General features: G+C 43.6%; 1 protein-coding gene across 5 annotated transcripts in view; it reads right to left on the reverse strand.

Moving 5' to 3' along the window:
• The window catches only part of LOC134343525 (parathyroid hormone 4-like), a 48,038-nt gene that overhangs the window by 19,637 nt on the left and 5,518 nt on the right, over positions 1–22,883 (reverse strand). The window contains exon 2 of one of the 5 annotated variants that reach the window (XM_063042270.1): positions 15,386–15,488. The exons of 3 other annotated variants lie outside the window; for them this stretch is intronic. In XM_063042270.1, the coding sequence (XP_062898340.1) occupies positions 15,386–15,426 (41 nt within the window). In that variant the 5' untranslated portion in view covers positions 15,427–15,488. Of the gene's footprint in view, positions 1–15,385; positions 15,489–21,616; positions 21,815–22,883 lie in introns of those variants that run through there. One more of the 5 variants, XR_010017248.1, reaches the window with a different exon arrangement.

The raw sequence follows: 22,883 nt of genomic DNA on the forward strand, positions 1-22,883 counted from the left end.
TGTGAGCTTATTCTGGAAAATAATGGAAGAAGTGAGATGAGGGATTCCCATCTCTCAGGACATGCCCTCTTCCCATCGCTACCATCAGGGAGGAGGTACAGAGGTCTGAAGACACACACTCAGCATTTTAGGAACAGGTTCTTCCCCTCTGCTAGCAGATTTCTGAATGGTCCTTGAACCTATGAACACTATCTTACTATTTTACTCTCATTTGGACTATTTATTTTTAATATATTCACATTGTAATTTATAGTATCTTATGCATTGCACAGTACCGTTGCACTGTACTCCTGAGATTAGAATGGTTTACTAATATGACATTCATACCAGCATGTCAGTGATACAGTAACACACTGGTGCGTACATGTGTCATTGTATCACTGACATATGTCATGAAACAACATGTCAGTGATAATGAACCTTCCCCCACCCCCTTCACCATTCCCCATTTCCCTGTCTCACCTTCTCTCCTCACCTGCCCAGCACCTCCCTCTGGTGCTCCTCCTCCTTCCCTTTCTTCCATGGTCTTGTACCCTCTCCTATCAGATCCCCCCTTCTCCAGCCCTTTATCTCTTTCACCAATCAACTTCCCAGCTCTTGACTTCACCCCTCCCCTCTCCCGGTTTCACCTATCACCTACCACCTAGTGCTTCTTCCTCCCCTCCCCTCACCTTCTCCTCATCTTTATTCCCAGTCCTGATGAAGGGTCTCGACCTGAAATATTGGCTGTTTACTCTTCTCCATAGATGCCGCCTGGCCTGCTGAGTGTCTCCAGCACTTTGTCCATGTATAACGAACCTGATTCTGATTCGGATGTGTTCAGTGGAACTCAGGACCTGCTTAATAACTACCTACCCATCCATCCACCCCCCCCACCCCCAGTACGTTATCAATTCCCGTCAGTCACCTTATGTACAGACACTCCTATGCCCAGTGTCACTTTATGGACAGACAGTCAATCTGTGTATATAAACTCTCTTATGTATTTATATTTATTGCCTTTTTAAATTGTTGTGTTCTTTATCTTATTGTGTTTGTTTTTGAGTTGCATCAAATCTGGAGTAACAATTATTTCATTCTCCTTTACACGTGTGTTTTGGAAATGACATTGAACAATCCTGATCTTGAGCTTGGGCACGAGAGGTCACTGGAATCTTCAAGCAAACACATGAGGTTAACTACCATTGCTGGGCTGATCAAGTTATGAGGAAAAACTGGAAAAACCTGTAAGTTTTGTGCTTGGAGGGAACATCGAGCAATGAGGGACAAGATGGAAAAACAAAGGGCACTTGCTCAGAAGCAGATATTCAGGATCCAATGGATAGACTTGTGGGGCAGACTAGAAAAAGACAGAATACTTCAGTTACAGAAGGATAACTGGATCTGAATAGGTCTTCTCAAAAATTGTTCAGGATGAGCTGACAGGAAATCTGTTTTCAGAATAGTAAACACCCATTCATTAACATTTAAACCATCATTCTAGCCTTCAGGAAAAGAAAGGTTCCTGGCTAAAGCACAACTCCAGCAGCCTGGAAGGTGAGTTTTCCTCACTATGGTTTCAGTATTTAAAACTCCGAGGCAAATTTGGAGGAACATGATATTGGAGCCAAATTAGGCCATTTGACCCATTGAGTCAGTTCTGTCCTTCAATTGTGGCTGACTTTGTTTCATCTCCATTCTCACTGTAGCCCTTAACCCCCCAACTATCAACCTCCACTTTAAATATACCAATGCCTTGGCCTCCACAGCTGTCTGTGGTAATGAATTCCACAGATTTATCACCTCCTGGCTAAAGTAATCACTCCTCATCTCTGTTCTAAATGGATATCCCTGTATTCTAAAGCTGTGTCCTCTGGTCCTAAACTCACTCACTACAGTCCACATCCACTCTATCCAGGCTTTTCAATATTCAATAGGTTTCAATGAGATCTCTCCTCGTTCTTCCAAACTCCAGGGAGTACAGGCCCTGAGGCATCAAACACACCTCATACATTAACTCCTTCATTACAGGGATCACTTGTGTAATTCTCTTCTCTATTGTCTGAACATCCTTAAACAAGGAACTGGAAATAATGTGTTTCTCATGCCCAGGAACTAGGATGGACCTGAAGGACCGAATGGCCTGTTTCATTATTTGATATTCCTCCTCATCTCTGTTCTAAATAGATGTCCTTGTATTCTGAGGATCTACCCTCTGGTGCTACACTCCCCCACTATGGGAAACATCCTCTTCACATTGACTCTGTCTGGACCTCTCCATTTCCACTCTCTCCAGGTCAGAATGAGAATCGGGTTTGGTATCACTGGCATATGTTATGAAATTAGTTGTTTAGCAGCAGCAGCAGCAGCACATAATAATGGAAACTATAAATAGCAATAGCAGGTATATATAAAATAATTAGTGCTAAAAGAGAGAGAAAGATACTAAGGTACTGTACGAGGGGTGATTGATAAGTTCGTGGCCTAAGGTAGAAGGAGTAAGTTTTAGAAAACCTAGCACATTTATTTTTCAACATAGTCTCCTCCTATATTTACAGACTTAGTCCAGCGGTCGTGGAGCATACGGATCTTGGACCTCCAGAAAGTGTCCACAGATGGGTGATTGATAAGTTCTTGGCCTAAGGTAGAAGGAGATGAGTTACATAGAAACATAGAAACATAGAAAATAGGTGCAGGAGTAGGCCATTCGGCCCTTCGAGCCTGCACCGCCATTTATTATGATCATGGCTGATCATCCAACTCAGAACCCAGCCTTCCCTCCATACCCCCTGACCCCTGTAGCCACAAGGGCCATATCTAACTTCCTTTTAAACATAGCTAATGAACTGGCCTCAACAGTTTGCTGTGGCAGAGAATTCCACAGATTCACCACTCTCTGTGTGAAGAAGTTTTTCCTAACCTCGGTCCTAAAAGGCTTCCCCTCGATCCTCAAACTGTGACCCCTCGTTCTAGACCTCCCCAACATCGGGAACAATCTTCCCGCATCTAGCCTGTCCAATCCCTTTAGGATCTTATACGTTTCAATCAGATCCCCCCTCAATCTTCTAAATTCCAACGAGTACAAGCCCAGTTCATCCAGTCTTTCTTCATATGAAAGACCTGCCATCCCAGGAATCAATCTGGTGAACCTTCTTTGTACTCCCTCTATGGCAAAGATGTCTTTCCTCAGATTAGGGGACCAAAACTGCACACAATACTCCAGGTGTGGTCTCACCAAGGCCTTGTACAACTGCAGTAGTACCTCCCTGCTCCTGTACTCGAATCCTCTCGCTATAAATGCCAGCATACCGTTCGCCTTTTTCACCGCCTGCTGTACCTGCATGCCCACTTTCAATGACTGGTGTATAATGACACCCAGGTCTCGTTGCACCTCCCCTTTTCCTAATCGGCCACCATTCAGATAATAATCTGTTTTCCTATTTTTGCCACCAAAGTGGATAACTTCACATTTATCCACATTAAATTGCATCTGCCATGAGTTTGCCCACTCACCCAACCTATCCAAGTCACCCTGCATCCTCTTAGCATCCTCCTCACTGCTAACACTGCCACCCAGCTTCGTGTCATCCGCAAACTTGGAGATGCTGCATTTAATTCCCTCATCCAAGTCATTAATATATATTGTAAACAACTGGGGTCCCAGCACTGAGCCTTGCGGTACCCCACTAGTCACCGCCTGCCATTCTGAAAAGGTCCCGTTTATTCCCACTCTTTGCTTCCTGTCTGCTAACCAATTCTCCACCCACACCAATACCTTACCCCCAATACCGTGTGCTTTAAGTTTGCACACTAATCTCCTGTGTGGGACCTTGTCAAAAGCCTTTTGAAAATCCAAATATACCACATCCACTGGTTCTCCCCTATCCACTCTACTAGTTACATCCTCAAAAAATTCTATGAGATTCGTCAGACATGATTTTCCTTTCACAAATCCATGCTGACTTTGTCCGATCATTTCACCGCTTTCCAAATGTGCTGTTATCACATCCTTGATAACTGACTCCAGCAGTTTCCCCACCACCGACGTTAGGCTAACCGGCCTATAATTCCCCGGTTTCTCTCTCCCTCCTTTTTTAAAAAGTGGGGTTACATTAGCCACCCTCCAATCCTCAGGAACTAGTCCAGAATCTAACGAGTTTTGAAAAATTATCACTAATGCATCCACTATTTCTTGGGCCACTTCCTTAAGCACTCTGGGATGCAGACCATCTGGCCCTGGGGATTTATCTGCCTTCAATCCCTTCAATTTACCTAACACCACTTCCCTACTAACATGTATTTCGCTCAGTTCCTCCATCTCACTGGACCCTCTGTCCCTTACTATTTCTGGAAGATTATTTATGTCCTCCTTAGTGAAGACAGAACCAAAGTAATTATTCAATTGGTCTGCCATGTCCTTGCTCCCCATAATCAATTCACCTGTTTCTGTTTGCAGGGGACCTACATTTGTCTTTATCAGTCTTTTCCTTTTTACATATCTATAAAAGCTTTTACAGTCCGTTGTTATGTTCTCTGCCAGTTTTCTCTCATAATCTTTTTTCCCCTTCCTAATTAAGCCCTTTGTCCTCCTCTGCTGAACTCTGAATTTCTCCCAGTCCTCAGGTGAGCCACTTTCTCTGGCTAATTTGTATGCTACTTCTTTGGAATTGATACTATCCCTAATTTCTCTTGTCAGCCACGGGTGCACTACCTTCCTTGATTTATTCTTTTGCCAAACTGGGATGAACAATTGTTGTAGTTATTAACTTCAAACTTTCTGCATAATCACTCAAAGAGTTGAACTGTGTGTGCATGTAACGAGAGCTGTATAACTCATCTCCTACTACCTTAGGCCACTAACTTATCAATCACCCATCTGTGGACACTTTCTGGAGGTCCAAGATCTGTATGCTCCACGACCGCTGGACTAAGTGTGTAAATGTAGGAGGGGACTATGTTGAAAAATAAATGTGCTAGGTTTTCTAAAATTGACTCCTTCTACCTTAGGCCACAAACTTATCAATCACCCCTCGTACATGGGTTCATTGTCCATTCAGAAATCTGATGGCAGAAGGGAAGAAGCTAAAACATTGAGTGTGTGTCTTCAGGCTTCTGTAGCTCCTCCTTGATGATAACAACGAGAAGAGCCCATGTCCTGGGTTATGGGGGTCCTTAATAATGGATCCCATATTTTTGAGCCTTTTGAAGATGTCCTCACTGCTGGGGAGGCTAGTGTCCATAATGGAGCTGGCTGAGTTTACAACTTTCTGCGGCTTTTTCTGATCCTGTGCAATGGCTGCTCTATACTAGACAATGATGCAAACAGTTACAATGGTCTCCATGGCACTTCTGTAGAAATTTGAGAGTGTCTTTGGTGACATACCAATTCTCCTCAAACTCCTGATGAAGTATAGCTGCTGCCGTGCCTTCTTTGTAATTACATCAATATGTTGGGCCCAGGATAGATCTTCAGCGACGTTGACACACAGGAACTTGAAGCTGCTCACTTTTCACCTGTGATCCCTTAATGAGAATTGGTGTGTGTACCCTCGACTTCTCCTTCCTAAAGTCTACAATCAATTCCTGGGTCTTACTGATATTGAGTGCAAAGTTGCTGCTGTGACAGCACTCAACCAGCTGATCTATCACGCTACTGTACGCCTCCTCAGCACCATTTGAAATTCTGCCAATAGTGTCTTCAGCAAATTGATAGATGGCGTTTGAGCTGTTCCTTTCAAGTGTGGTGGTGTGTCCATCTGTGGCAATGAATTTCACAACTTTTACTCTCACTTTGCCAAGTTTGGTGGGACAGCGGTCACAGGCAAGGTGCGGATTGGATAGTGGGAGTCTAGAGCACTCTTTACCAAAGGCGGGGAGAGGAGATTCTCTTGGGCAGAGTCTGTTTGACTTGTTTTTTAATGTGGTCTTGAACAATCGGCTTTGTGATTAAGGTACAACAGTGTCTCACCTCAGTTGGTAGTGGTATACGTAAGCAGGGTTTTTCCACTGAGCTTGGGTGAGATGAGGACTAGAGATTATGGGTTAAGGGTGAAAGGTGAAATGTGAAATGTTTAAGGTGGACATAAGGGGGGAGTTTCTTCACTCAGAGGGTGGTTTGAGAGTGAAACAAGCAGCCAACGGAAGTGGTGGATGTGGGTTTGATTTTAACAGTTAAGAGAAATTTGGTTAGGTGCATGGGTGGGAGGGATATGGAGGGCTATGGTGGGTGCAGGTTGATGGGATTAGGTGGATGAATAGTTTAGCATGGACTAGATTGGCCGAAGGGCGCAACGGAGAGGAGAAAGGAAAATTTGACTGACAGTAATAAGGAACTTTGTTATAGCAGTAAGTTACCTCACCTTTCAACAAGTTTATAATCCACAGTCTGAATTCCTCCATACAATAACATTTTTCCATTGGTAATCAGCCCACCAGTCCGGCTGTCACAGAGCTATTCCTCACAGCCCGTTCACACTGCACGTCAAAGACTCAACTTCAAAGTAAATTTGTTATCAAAGTACACATGTGTCCCCATATACAACCCTGAGATTCACTTACTTGTGGGCATTGATAGTAGATAGAAAAAATGTGATAGAATCAATGAAGAACTACACACAAAGAGACAAACAGCCATTGTGCAAAAAGTGACAGATAGTGAAATATTAAAGGAAAAACAAACAGTAATAATAAATGAGTAATAATTAATACTGAGAACTTGAATTGTAGCGTCCCCGAGAGTGATTTGATGTTGCGTTGTTTGTCCAGTTTGGCAATTAGCTCACAGACATCTCATCAACAGTCAAAGTTGTTGGTGTTTCTCTCTGGGAGTGCCTGCATTTATATTGCACCCCACCCCCCTCAGTTTACTTGCCTCTGTCTGATTAGCTACCCCTTCAGTTGACCTTTGCATTCTGTTGGCTTGTGTTTCTTGAGAGTGAAACCATAGACAGTGAAATTAGTTCAAAGTGAAGTTATCCACACTGGTCCAGGACCCTGAAGTTTGAGGAGCAATAACAGTTTCCTGGATCTGGTTTTGTGGGACCCAGGGCTCTTGTACCTCCTTCCTGATGGCAGCAGCGAGAGCAGAGCATGTCATGGATGGTGACGGTCCTTGACAATGGATGCTGCTTTCCTGATACAACACTCCTTGTAGATTTATTTAGAGATACAGCACGGAAGAGGGCCTTCCCACCCAGCAAACTTCACTACTGAGCAACTCACCTATTTAACCCTTGCTTAATCACAGGACAATTTATAGTGACAAATTAACTTCATAACCCATGCACCTAAGGACTGTGGGACATGCTCAATGGTGGGGAGGACAGCTTCCTGTAATGGACTGGGCTGTATCCACTACTTTTTGTAGGCTTTTCTGTTCAAGGGCATTAGTGTTTCCATACCAGACCATGACACAACCAGTTAGGACACTCTCCACTGTGCATCTAAAACTGTCAAAATTTTCGATGACATACTGAACCTGCACAAACTTCTGAGAAAGTAGAGGCACTGCCTCCCTTCTCTGTAATGGCATTTACGTGCTGGATCCTTTGGAATAAATCCCACTGAATGAATGATTTCCTGACCCCATAACATCATCACAAATGAATGGCACTTTACTTGAACAACAATGGCCTCCACACAAAATACTGAGGATTCTGGTTAATTGAGACACATTGGGACCAGGTAATTTTAGCCCAATTAAGCAGCTGTCCCAATTAGCCAAAGTTTCATAGAAATAGTTAAAAGTATATAAAAAAAACACAAACTGAGTAATAAATTATGAATTAAAATAAATACAGAACAAATTAGAACAGTACCAATAGAACTACAGTGCCATAAAACTGTGTATTAGTTCTTAAAAGTTATCAAAGGAGGAATTCACCCAGTGTACACAATGAACATAGTCAGTGCAGACACCTAGTACTGATAGTGGACTACTTTCATACAATGCTATCAATGATTGCATCTTCCAGATCTTCATTTTCATTGTAACATTCAAGATGATTGTCGATACCTTCAACTTCTTCATAGTTCCCAACTTGTTGAAGTAGTGAAATCCATTCAGTTTCACTTCTGGCCATTTCTGGCACCTCCCAGCCTGAATGCTTGAAACTGCAGTGAACAAAACAGTTCTGAATTGTCTTACTGCTTATTTCTCACCGACCATCGGTGAAAAATAATCATGGCTTTTTGGACACAGAAAACACACAACTGACGCTGTTTAGAAACTGTTTGCTCTCAGCATCATGTAGTGTCTAATGACTCCAGCAGGGCACACAACTGATGCTAGTTAGAAACAGCTCAGGAACAGTCTCCTGTCCCAATTAAACAAACAATGGGAAAACCAGCTATTTTCTCAATTTGTTTTTATTCTTTAAGAGTGAACTCAAACAGATGGGTCCCCGATTAACTGATGACCCAATTAACTGGAGTGAATTGTGGGAACACTGGTCAAAGGCTTGACCTCTTTAAACTACCGTGTAACATTGATGACGATGTGTCCATATTGTTACTGGAGTAGCTGAAAGTGATGGTCAAAAGATGAGATTGTGAGCGAAAGAGATTCTGCTGATCTGGAAAGGCAGAATGACACAAACAAAATGCTGGAGGAACTCAGCAGGTCAGGCAGCATTTACGTAAATGATTACACAGTCGATGCTCCGGGTCGAGACCCTTCATCAGGACAGGAAAGGAAGGGAGAAGGTGCCAGAATGAGAGCGTGGGGGGAGGGGTAGGAGGACAAGCTAGAAGGTGAAAGGTGAAGCCAGGCGAGTGGGGGAAGGTGATTGAAGTGAGAAGCTGGGAGATGGTAGGTGGAAAAGGCAAAAGAGCTGGAGAAGAAAGAATCTGATAGGAGATGAGAGTGGACTATGGGAGAAATGGAAGCAGGAGGGGACCTAGAGGGAGGTGATAGGCAGATGACAAGCAAAGAGGTAAGAGGGGAGCCAGAACGAGGAGTAGAAGAAGAGGGAAGAGGAGGGGAAAAATTTACTGGAAGTTGGAGAAATCAATGCTCACACCATCAGGTTGGAGGCTACCCAGACAGAATATGAGGTGTTGACTTGAGGGCAGCCTTATGTGGCAGTAGAAATTGTGATTCACTTGGTGTAGACATGCAAAAATGTGGTTGCCACAGCCAAGGAAGCTGACCAACAGCTCTACTTCCTCATGAGGTGAAAGAAATTTGGCATGTCCCCATCGACCCTTGCCAATTTTTATCGCAGTACAACAAAAAGCATTTTCTCTGGATCATTATGGCTTGGTTCACCAACTGCTCTGCCTGTGACCACAAAGAATCTACAGAGAGTTGTAGACACAGTTCAAACATCACAGGAACCAAGCTCCCCTATATGGACCCTGTCTATACTTCTCAATGCCTCGATAAGGCAGCCGCCGTTCTCCTTACCATCCCCTTTCCAGTGGACCTTTACTTTAATCACTGTTCTCTTCTCAGGCAGCTCCACTGCTAACAGCTCCTGACTGTGCTTGACCGCTACCTTTGGGACCTCCTGACATCACCCTGTCTCTCCTCCCTGTTTGGGTCATGTTAGCTGCTTTGTGGGTCAGACATGTTCACTGCCCCTGTTTTGTCCATGTTATTTCTCCTGATCTTGAGTCTATGATCGCACTTACCTTAGTCAGTGTGTCTATCCCAGGATAGTACCTTCATTGTTTGGGCGCACCCAAAAACCTGCAGGAAGCTGCACTCCCTCCATCTCAAGTACCTGGGGCTGACTCCTCCCTACCCTCATTGTTTCACCTCCTGTGCTGGCAATGTAAATCACCTCTCCTGTCGTGGGCAGGGGTAGATCAGTTGTCGATTCTGATGATCCCGTGTCCACTGACATTTCACATTGCTGCCCCCCCACACCCCCCCAGTGAACCTCTTGTGTACAATGGTGGATGACCACCACTGGCAATAGAGGAGGCCAACACTGGCTCCATAATTTGGTCAGCAGCCAAATCGGAAAGACAGCGTGCTGGTATGGATTCTGCCTGCTTTGGTGAGCGATTTTCACACTTTCCTCTGTTATTAACAACCGTGGCCTGAGAAGCCTCAGCTGTGACGAATCATCTCCTTAACCCTCCCATGTCTATTCCAGCAGTTCCTTGCTACCTGCCGCAGCTGTTGGCACACAAAGCAAGTTCTCTGTGACATCACAGCAGCTGCACTCACTACAGCCACTTTACAATCTCTCTTCCCCCACCTCTGGTTTATCTCACCGGCCCAGGATACTATTGTAGAGTGGGTCAGTCCCACCAGTATCCCCAAATCTAAAACCTCCTGGTGGGCTGAGTTCAAGCCTTCCTTCAGCATTTTCAGGAGATCTGAGTCGTCCCTCCCTGGATTATCCAATCCCAAATACTCCCCGCGTGCTCAATATTTGCGTTCTGCATAATCCATGGTTGTCCTGGGTATGACTCTAAACTGCAACCAGTGATGAGGCTCTGATTGGGGACTTTCAGAGCTTTGGGGAAAGTGGAGTTACCCCTTAGTCATTCATTGCTCCCAGGGCTGCTTTGACCCGGAACAGCAGCACCTGCAAGGGTTCCTGCTCAGGATACGAGTGAAGGCCAACGGCAGATCCGGCAGGTTCAGTAACTGAAATTATGACGGAAAAGGCGAATGAGCTAGGACCTCAAATGTCAACGGCTATAGTACAGGCGGATGAACATTTGGGAAGAAAAATGGTGATTTCTTTAGTTCGCCCAACGGTAGGCAATAGCAAACCACCGTTGCTAGATACTAGGTTTCCTAGAGTCTATTTGCTAAGAAAACCATGGTCAAACTCACAAAATGTATCTCACAACAACAGCATCAAAAGGATCTTCAAGACAATTCTGAAGATGCTTCGCTCGGTAGGGTTGATTCTGGTCAGCGACCGTCATCAAGCTATTGCTCATAAAATTCAAGGAACACAAAAGAAAATTATTGCCACTTGGAACGTAAGAACCCTATATCAAGCAGGAAGATTGGACAATGTAATAAATGAAATGGAAAGACTAAAGATTAACGTCATAGGAATTAGCAAAGTTTGTTGGATAGGTGCTGGAACATGTCAGAATAGAAATAAAACACTAATTTATTCTTGTGGAACATCCCATACTAATCGAGTAGGAACTCTTATGGATGAAAACATGGCAAAAAGTGTTTTAGGACATTGGGCAATATCAGAAAGAGTGCTCCTTGTTAGATTCAGAGGACAACCATTTGATTTAGCAATTATACAGGTATATGCACCAACAGCAGATGGAACAAATGAGGATATAGATAAATTCTATGAAGAGCTTGAACAAGCAAAGAATGGGTGCAAATCTCAAGATACTGTTATTGTCATGGAAGATCTAAATGCTAAAATAGGAGAAGGTGCTGACGGAAATACCATAGGAAAATTTGGACTAGGGGAAAGAAATGAAAGAGGTGAGAAATGGGTAGAATGGTGCAAGATGAATAATCAGGTCATTATGAATACCTACTTTAAAAACCATTCAAGACGCTTGTGGACCTGGAAAAGTCCAGGTGATAACACTAGAAATCAAATTGACTTTATTACTATAAACCAAAGATTTAGAAACTCAGTGACTCAATGCAAAACATATCCAGGTGCAGACTGTAATAGTGACCATAACCCAGTAGTATGTCATGTAAAAGTAAAACTTAAAAAACTACGTAAGCAAAAACCCGAACAATCCCTTGACTACTTGCAATTAATTGAAGAAGAAAACTTAAGACAAAAATTTACAATTGAAGTAAGGAATAGACTTCAAAGTCTAGAACTAGAATCTGTTGAAGATGATAGCAATCATGTAGAAATGAAATTTAACTCTCTAAAGAATGCCTTGGTAAAATCAGCAGTGATTCCTAAAAAAGAAAAAAGCACAAAGAATAAATGGATGACAGATGAAATCAAAAATATAACGGAAGAAAGCAAATCCTATAGAATATAAGTCCTTCGATAAAAAATTAAGAGCTTATGTCAAAAAGCCAAAGAAGAATAGTTAAACCAGGAATGTGAACAAATAGAAAGAATCCCTATTACTGATCCTAAAAGATTACATCACAAATCAAGAATATCACTAGTAAAAAGCTCCTCTATTCTTCAGGTGGATGTTTGAAAGCAAAGGACGGTACCATTACCATGGAGAAATATGAGATTATGAACAGATGGACTGAGTATACTCAGGAATTGTGTGAAGACGATCGAGGAGAAAAACCAAAAATTAAGAAAAACATTGAAGGTCCAAGTATTTTAAAATCTGAAGTTCGTAATGCAATAAATAAGATGACGAAAAGAAAGACAGCTGGTCCTGATGAATTAGTAATAGAACAAATTACCACCCTTGAAGATTATGGAATTGAAAAACTTACTGATTTAATCAATGACATTTATGAGACTGGAATAATACCAGAAGAGATGAAAAAAAATCAGTATTTATCACTCTTCCTAAGAAACCTGGAGCAATAGAATGTAAATTACATATGACCATAAGTTTAATGAGTCGTATCACCAAGATACTTCTAAGAATTTTGATGACCAGAGTTAAAAGTAAGATACAGGCTGAAATAGGTAAAGAACAATGTGGTTTTGTGAAAGACAAAGGTACAAGAAACACAATATTGATGTTAAGGATACTATCAGAATGAGCTATTCAAGTGCAAAAAGATTTGTTTGTTTGTTTTATCAACTACACAAAAGCATTTAATAAAATGAAACACAATAAGTTATTTGAAATATTACAGAAAACTCTAGATCTAGATTTGAAAGACCTCCGCCTAATCAAAAATCTATACTGGGAACAAACTGCTGCTGTAAGAATAGATGGAGAAGTGAGTCAGTTTACAAAAATCAAGAGAGGCGTTAGACAAGGGTGTGTTTTCTCTCCGATTTATTTAATGTGTACAGTGAAACAGTAGGAGACATCTTGGTAATTAAAATTGGCAGTGAAAACATCAATAATTTCAGATATGCAGATGACACTGTGTTAATTGCAAGAACTACAAAACTTATGTAGCGCCCGTGGGATGGGCATAAGGTCCACTGTTCGGGGAGCACTGTCACTGTATGTATCTGTGTATGTGTGTGTTATGTGTCTGCAGGACTGGTTGGCGAGTTATTTAGAAGTCATGAGGACATGACTTTATTTGGTGGGGGGAGAGTGTAAGGGGTTTTTTTGTATGTTAAATTTAAAATGGCTTCTTTGTTATGTTATACTGGGGAATGCTTCTTTGTTATATTAAATGCTGAGAAAGGCTCTAGCTGGACATTTGCTTGGGTTATTACAGATAGCAGGATGCTATTAACCAATTGGGATAGCTGTTATGATTTTGGTGTATCTGGAAGATTTGTATGTGTGGGGTTTTGGAGGCAGAAGGCAGGAGAGAGAGAGAGACAGAGGATGGACCAGGTGCTGTGAGTCCGCTAACGGGGTCGGACCCTGAGGAGGGCGTTTGGTGAGGAGAGGAGACAGAGACGGACTCGTGTGGAGCGTCTGGTCCACCACCATTGTTGGTCCCAGGTGGCCGGTCGAGGTGGTCCGAGGGGTCGCAGGGTGAAGAAGAAGGATCCTGAGCTCCAACTGTTTGTGCACGAAGAATCTGAACTTTGATAAGTGTGGCGCCTTTTATTTTCCTTTTATATTTTATTCTCTATTAATTATATAGTTCCAGTAATATCTATAAACTGTAAATCATTTAATCGTATCTGGTGTATTGTCTGCTATTTGGGCAGGGTGGGGTACCTCACACAGCATCCACACAAACTAATTACCCAGTTTGGCGGGGCCAAGGGCTGTTTCCCTAGACGGCAGTGCACTGAGCGACCCTGAGGGTGGCCAGGGGGGCTACACTTAATTGATATGGTTGTTGAAGAAAGTGCAAAAATGGGTCTATCTATCAATTGCAAAAAGACAGAATGTATGGTGATATCCAAAAAGAAGGAGAATCCTATCTGCAGGCTGAGAATAAATGGGAAAGACATAAAACAAGTACAGAACTTTTGCTACTTTGGAAGCTGGGTAACATCAGATGGCAGGTGCGACATGGACATCAAAAGAAGAATAGGGATGGCAAAAAACACTGTTACGAGAATGAAGAGTATACTGACCAACACTAAACTAGGCATGACAACCTGCCTCAGAGCACTGAAATGTTACGTTTATCCAACTATGTTATATGGCTCAGAATGTTGGACAATATCTAGTAACATGAGGAAATGAATTGAAGCAGCAGAGATGTGGTTTTTGAGGAGGATGCAAAGAATATCATGGACAAAATAAACATCTAACGAGGATGTCATGAACAGAGCAAAAGACAAATAATGTATGAGATCATGAAAAGGCAATGTAACTTCACTGGACATGTGATTAGGAAAGAGGAGTTAGAATGCATGGTAATTATGGGAAAGATTGAAGGGAAGAAAGTAAGAGGAAGACAAAGACAAATGATGATGGAAACAGCAGCCAGTGAACTGGAAATGAATATCAATGAATTGATCCACTTGACCCGAAACAGGAGTGTGTGGGCCATGGCAGTCAAAGCTCAAACTGGGCACAGCACCTGATAATGATGATGATGATGATAATCCATGGCTGCCTCATCATCTCTCTAAACCACTGACATTATTGTTTCCCAGTTACTCTCACCTCCCCCCTAGTCACTGCCTCACTTCCTCCTTAAAGAAGCAATATCTCTCTTCATTGCTGGCATTCCCAGTTGTCCATGTACCATCCTGCACCCCCTTGGCCATACTATCCCATATATTCCTCGGGTATCCAACACATGGATATCTTTAGGGTGCATCTGGTGAATTTGAGCCATTTTCTTGAGTGTACGTTAGAATTCTACATTCCCCAGGTGACTTTAAGTGAGGGCAGCTTTGATAACATGTCTGGGTTGTCAGCGTTCTTGACACGACATTGCCTGACCATAATCGGTGCCATTCCGACAGGTATATCTGGGGATAACCTCTCCCTCAAATATCTCCGCACTAATTCCATGTACTCAAATATGAATGATGGATAAAAATTAAACAGTACACACTTAAAACTGCAGACATGTACATGTACTCTGCAATCTTCTGTGCATGTGAACTCATAATGCCTCTTGTATTCCTCTGTATCTAACTATCACACCAAGGTTACAGATGGATCATTAAAGCACACACATACACACCCGCATCTGCCAAAATACAGTTCCCGAAATGAGTATACACCCCCCCCACTCTAGTGTCCCGAACAATCAGTAACCACAACTGGTGGCTTGTCTCACCAAACTAAAACACAAATGTTTAGTCTCTTACATAAACACAGACACACCACACACTACTCTTATGACTTTGAGTTTGTGATCCTGTAGTCAGCGACTTGAACAGATCCAAGTGTGAGTAATAATTTTAAAAATACTCACCCACTTAGACTGCTGAGGTTGCTGGCCACACGATGGGTCATAAGGGTATCCCAGATGAGCCCCCAAATGTTGTAACGTGAACAAAGTCACTGGAGAGATGCAACTGGTAGATACAATAATAGTCTTTTATTCAACAAACTGAAACTCTCTCTGGAGGAAGAAGACTGTTGGACTCAACATTACATGATATTTTTATATGCCAAAGATCAAAGGACAATTCTATATGTAACCCTCAGATTCTGTCGGTTGTGTAAGTCGAGGGAAGACAATTGGGTGAGGTTGAGATGTGAGCCCACCCCAAAACCCCTGTTTGTGTGGATGCTGTGTGAATCGTTACCCTGTTACAAAACAGTACCACAAAATAACAGACAGCACACCACATACAATTAAACGATTTAATTCTATAATTCTTAATTTGACTACAAGATTAGTGAAGAAAAAGCAAAAAAAAAGAAAAGGGCCCATTTTAATGGAACAGTCTAATGTGCACAAGTTGGAGCTCACGGTTTCCCCTTCACCGATCCTCCTTCAATCTCCCTGGCCTTCGTCGGATCATGGCTGCGCTCCGGCATCTTCTCTCTTCATCTCCCATTGAATCAAAGACCCAAATCACCCTGGTGTCAGGCACACGGCACAAAAACACTCTCCCGTCATTGGACAGCTCACATTCCAAAGCACCCATTATCTCTCACCATAACCCAAACACTGCTTCCACAGAAAGACCATTACATCAGCAGTGAAACCTTTCCCAGGGTGTTACACTCTCCCTCCACCAAATTTAGTCACGTCCTCATGACATTGAGATAATTTGCCAATTCTTCATACAAAGCACAAAGTCCAACCCAGGTGTAAATGGCAGTGACACAGTGCCCTAAGGCGATAGATGCCACACTCTGTTCTCCCAGTGCTACATAGGCCAGCCTATTTGGTGGTCTCCTGATTCCTTGAGACCTCCTTACCCTGTCATCTACTTCTTCAGATTCAGACACTCCTTGGGATACTTCTGGTCTACTTGGCGAGGCCTCCCCTGGTCTATCACTCGTGCTCTCCGGCAACTCAGACCCCTCTGTCCGTTGACTGAGCCCCACTTCATCCCTTGCAGGGTCCCGCTGAAACCCAGTCTGTCCACAGATAGTCCCCCGAATTTCACCTGACTCAGCATGAGAAGGGTTGGGAATCTCTTTCCCAATCAGTGGGGAGTTAGCAAAAGGCAGCATATACCACACCACCATTTCCTCATCCTCCGAGTCCGTATCCCATTCAGGGGTGAGGGCCTTCGGTCACTCTGCGTCACCCCAGAGTTCTCTTACTAGGTGTAGGCTCCAGGTCAGGCTCTGGGTCAATCCACACCTCTTGTCCCCGAGGCAGAAGGTGGTTCCCATGGAGAATCTTGACAGGCCCATTCCCATCCTCTGGTTTCACCCGGAAAACTGGTAGGTTTGGCATATGACTCTCCACCACCTAGGGCATAACTGCCCATATAACCATATAACAATTACAGCATGGAAACAGAACATCTCGGCCCTTCTAGTCCATGCCGAACTCTTACTCTCACCTAGTCCCACTGACCTGCACTCAGCCCATAACCCTCCATTCCTTTCCTGTCCATATATCTATCCAATTTAACTTTAAATGACAACATGGATCCTGCCTCAACCACTTCTGCTGGAAGCTCGTTCCACACAGCTACCACTCTCTGAGTAAAGAAGTTCCCCCTCATGTTACCCCTAAACTTTTGCCCTTTAACTCTTGTTACGTACCCCGTAACTGGGTTGCCAAACAAGCAGAAATGGAACGCTCGTTGGAGCCTGGATTACTAGGAACTAATAAAGACATAAGGAACTAATAAAGACATAATTACTAGGAACTAATTAAAGACATAAGTAATACAGTACGCTAATCGTAAGGATATCAATGTAACAGGTTAGCAATGATAATACACATATACACAGAAATAGGGTAATAGGAATCAACCAAGCTCTATCACAGTCTAGGGGTAAAATGATCAGTCTTAAGTGAAGCAGAGTTCAGTTCAGTTTAGTGCAGTTCGCAGTAATCGCTGTTGTGCCGTTGGAGAGAGAGAGAGAGATGCAATTTGGTTCAGGCAGACCTTTGATGTCTTCGCAGTTGGTTTCGGGCAGACCCTTTTATGTCTTCTAATCCCCGCTGTGGTCACCGACTGTGACCCCTCCGTTCTGGATAAGATCGTTCTTCCGCGGGGAACCTGGCACCCAGGCAAGTGGGGACACACACCCCAGGTTCTCACTGATCGTACCTTTTCACCCTGTGAGCCTCTGGTCGGTTCCCGCGAACCGGACCTCCAAACTCCCACCACTTCTGGGGGTACACTGCTCTTTCCAGGGTCTTGTGGTCCCGTGGTGTGTTACATGCCTCAGCAAACCTGCTCTTTTTATCCCCCTGCTGGGGAATCACCTGTCCATCAAACTTCAAACAGTTCAGGTTTAAAGCAACCAGTCTGTCAATATTCTGAATTGTGTTTCTTTTCCGTTAATCCCTCTCTTCTCTCTTATTAGCATTTTGAATGTTTCTGCATTGTCTTTCTTAGCATCAATCGTCCAATAGCTTTGCTTGGCGTCACACTCTCAACTCATGTCCTCTTGTTTGAATCTCCCCCACTCTCAATGGAAAAAGCCTATCTATGTCAACTCTATCTACCCCCTCATAATTTTAAATACCTCTATCAAGTCCCCCTCAACCTTCTATGTTCCAAAGAATAAAGACCCAACTTGTTCAACCTTTTTCTGTAACTTAGGAGATGAAACACAGGCAACATTCTAGTAAATCTTCTCTGTACTCTCTCAATTTTATTGACATCTTTCCTATAATTCGGTGACCAGAACTGTACACAATACTCCAAATTTGGCCTCACCAATGCCTTATACAATTTCAACATTACATCCCAACTCCTATACTCAATGCTCTGATTAACAAAGGCCAGCATACCAAACGCTTTCTTCACCACCCTATCGACATGAGATTCCATCTTCAGGGAACTATGCACCATTATTCCTAGATCCCTCTGCTCTACTGCATTCCTCAATGCCCTACCATTTACCATGTATGTCCTATTTTGATTAGTCCTACCAAAATGTAGTACCTCACATTTTTCAGCATTAAACTCCATCTGCCATCTTTCAGCCCACTCTTCTAAGTGGCCTAAATCTCTCTGCAAGCTTTGAAAACCTACTTCATCATCCACAACTACATCTATCTTAGTATCATCTGCATACTTACTAATCCAATTTACCACCCCATCATCCAGATCATTAATATATATGACAAACAACATTGGACCCAGTACAGATCCCTGAGGCACACCACTAGACACCAGCCTCCAACCTGACAAACAGTTATCCACCGCTACTCTCTGGCATTTCCCATTCAGCCACTGCTGAATCCATTTTACTACTTCAATATTAATACCTAATGATTAAACCTTCCTAACTAACCTTCCATGTGGAACCTTGTCAAAGGCCTTACTGAAGTCCATATAGACAACATCCACCGCTTTACCCTCGTCAACTTTCTAGTAACCTCTTCAAAAAATTCAATAAGATTTGTCAAACGTGACCTTCCAACGCAGAGCCCCTGCTATTTCCACACTAACTTCCCTCAAGGTCCTAGGGAATATCCTGTCTGGACCCGGAGACTTATCCACTTTTGTATTCTTTAAAGGCGCCAGTACTTCCTCTTCTTTAATCAGCATACTTTCCATAACTACCCTTCTTGTTTCCCTTACCTTACACAATTCAATATCCTTCTCCTTAGTGAATACCGAAGAAAAAAAATGGTTCAAAATCTCCCCCATCAGCCCACTTTTGTTTCCCAGGTAGATTCAAATTCTTTATGAGGACTTGGTCTCCCGGCATGAGTTGGGAGAACCTAACCTCTTGATCATACCTCCTCTTATTTCCTTGATTCTGCTTGGCAGCCGCGACCTCAGCTGATTCATAAGCCTTTTTCAGCTCCTTTCTCATATCAGACACATACTTCAGATAAATCTTCGGTGGTAGGTCTTCCTCGCCAGTCCCGAAACAAAGGTCGATGGGCAACCTCGCCTTGCACCCAAACATCAGGTAACATGGTGAGTACCCAGTAGTGTCATTTCTTGTACAGTTGTCACAGTGGACCCAAACACTGTGATGTCATCCAGGTACACCAATACCTCAAGCAAGTTCATATATATCCCCCACCATTTTCTCCATGACCCGTTGGAGGGTTACAGGAGCTCCCGATATACCCTGAGGCATCCTTTTGAACTGGAAGAATCTCAGTGGACATATACATGCCATCTTCTCTTTGTCAGCCTCACTCATGGGGATCTGGTAATATCCACTCCTCATGTCCAGCACACTGAACCACTTCGCACCACTCAGACAGACCAGCGCGTCTTCGATCCTTTGGACCGTATACTGGTGGAGGATGGTACGCCTGTTGAGAGTCCTTCAAGTCCTATAGTCCACACACATCCATATCTTCCTACTCTTCTTCCTGGCCACTACTATTGGGGACACAAAGGGGCTTCTGGACTCGGTGATGATTCCAGCTTCCTTCAACTTACACAAAGGCTGCCACTACAGGAGCCAGTGGCCGCGACCTCTTTGAACGGGGTGTCCTTGGAACAACCCACATCAAACTCATCAGTGGAAAAGACACCTTCCAGCTTCAACATCTTCTCTATCAACCTCCTCTTTCAACCTGCAGGTACCAGGGAGTCCCCAAAGTTGAATGACTCAGCGGTCAAATTTCCCTCTTTCGCAGATAGTTTCTCCCCGGCGTGTCTCACAGGGACACGATACATGACCGTCATCGGGAAGAGGTGTGCCAGGGGCATCCCCCACTTGAAGGTGACCTCCCTCTTCGTAGTGTTCCTGACAATCACTGCCATCCTGGTTGCTTGGACAACCGAGGACTCCTGCAGTTTGGGCCTCACCACTACCCCAGCATGCACGCCCTCTCTTCATGGTCTACCAAGAGGGCCTCGCCGTTGGGCATACTGGGAAATTTGGGGTTTCCCATTACTGTCACTACTTCCCCGGGCCATTACACATTTGGCTTGGACTGGGTGAACCACACAATCCCTCGTTTAAACTCATTATCCAGCCCAATGCAGCCACGCACTTCCTGAAGAGCAGCTCAAAATATTGAGTGAACAGACAATGTTCTCAGAAATCTCTCTCCAGCTTTCTCCTTGCAGGATCCTATGAGTCTCCTCACAATAGGAGTGCTGGTGTCCAGAAGAATTGAAATGCTGCCCTTCGCAACAGGGTCTGGACAAACCAGTGCTAATAATGCGTCCAGGACCTCAGCCACGCCCACATTGGCATCCGAAAACTCCAGCTTCACTGACAAATGACCATCATATGGATAATCACCCGCATTAAGACCCCAGACCTCCGGTGCACTGAGAGGCATCAATGGTAAATTTGACAAGTACTGGTTGTAAAACGAACGGTACACCTAAGTGACCTGCACCCTGTGTCAAGTACAGCTCTAGCTAAATACCCTCTATCCATAGCAAAACACTGGAGCTTGATCCCACTAAGCCTTCAGGAATATGTTTGTTTGCTTTAGGGTGTTCCTTGATATATTGCTGGGAATGTGTTTCCCCGTGCCGGCCCCCCCCCGCCCCCCGCCGAAATGCCAGGCTGCCCCCTCACTGGGTCTCTTATAAAGTTTTCCCAACGTCTCTCTCTGCTTAGGTATCCAGGGCAGGCTATCTGTGGTCACTTCACTGCAGGGCACCACTACTGAGGACTGTATCCTGCTGACAGAGCCCTTCCGTGCCTCCGATGCATTCTCCTCCTCTCATACAGGAGTACGAATATCTACCCCACTCAGCACGCACACATTGGTTACCAGTAACCCCGTGGATTCACACCACCGCTCGACCCCAGCAGCATCGTTATCACTTTACCGGACAATAGTTTAACAGACTTAAACATACAACCCACTGAGTCAATGCTCAGGGCAATCACACAATATCCGACAAAATCTATCCCAGATGAGCCCCTCAGATTCTGTCAGCCGTGTAGATCTAGGGAAGACAATCTCTGGCCCTGCCAAACGGGTGAGATTGAGGTGTGAGCCCACCCCAAAACCCTCGTTTGTGTGGATGCTGCGTGATTTGTTACCGTTACAAATCAGTACCATGAAATAACAGACAGCACACCACATACAACGAAAAGATTTAGTTTTATAATTCTTAATTTGACTACAGGGTTAGTAAAGAAAAAGCAAAAAAAAGAAAAGGGCCCATTTTAATGGAACAGTCTAATGTGCACAAGTTGGAGTTCACGGTTTCCCCTTTGCCGATCCTCCTTCAATCTCCCTGGCCTTCGTCGGATCATGGCTGCGCTCCGGCGCCTTCTCTCTTCATCTCCCGCCGAACAAAAGACCCAGATCACCCTGCACGAAAACACTTTCCTGTCATTGGACGGCTCACATTCCAAAGCACCCGTTATCTCTAATTATAACTCAAACACTGCTTCTACAGAAAGACTATTACATTAGCAGTGAAACCTTTCCCAGGGTGTTACATATATTTACAATGTATCTACAATGCTTCCTTTGAATTATATATAATTTTCACACCTCCTTCTTCACACCCACAGTCCAGACACCCAAAATAGAATGTTAATCAGCATTGTCTGACTTTTCAATTAACTGCTGTCCACAGCTTCAGAAAACTATTGTTCAAGGCTGCATTTTAAATTTAATCTACAATCCTTGTTCAGGTCTAAAGGTTGGCTGTTGAAGTTAATGTTTGCTATATACCCCAATTTCAGAACATGTCCTAACATACCGTATGTTTTTTGATAATTAATTTACTTTGAACTTTGAATTTATCTATCCTAATGTTTGTTTTTCAAAAGTTCCAGCATCTCTTTCCTAACATCAACAATTTCAGTATTTCAGCCTTTTCCATGCCTCCCTCACATCCTTCAAGGTCCCTCTCATTCGTGAATACCAAAGCAAATTATTCATTAAGGGTCTCCCCTACCTCCTCCAATTCCAGGTACATGGTTCCTCTTCTATCCCTGATCCATCTTACCCTCACTTTAGTCATCCTTCTGTTCTTCATGTATATGTAGAATGTCTTGCAGTTTTCATTAATATTACTCACCCAAGGCCTTCTCATGTCCCCTTCTAGATCTCTGAAGTCACTTCTTAAACTCTTCTGTCTATTTTACAACTCTCTCATCTTTGCTTCCTAAAACTTAAGTAAACTTCTTTTTCCCTCTTGACTAGATTTTCGACATCTCCTCTCAAGTATGGTTCCTTTACTTTACCATCTCTTCCATGATTCAAAGGAACAAATCTATCCAGAACACTTTGCAAGAGCTCCCTAAACAGCCCCCGCATTTCCGCTGTACATTTCACTGAGGACATCTGTTCCCAAGTTCCTTCCTAACAGCATCATAATTCCCCCTCCTCCAATTAAGTACCTACCATACTGCGTGCTCCTATCCTTCTC

Source organism: Mobula hypostoma, chromosome 3 (genome assembly GCF_963921235.1).
Source record: "Mobula hypostoma chromosome 3, sMobHyp1.1, whole genome shotgun sequence".
NCBI classification, from domain to species: domain Eukaryota; kingdom Metazoa; phylum Chordata; class Chondrichthyes; order Myliobatiformes; family Myliobatidae; genus Mobula; species Mobula hypostoma.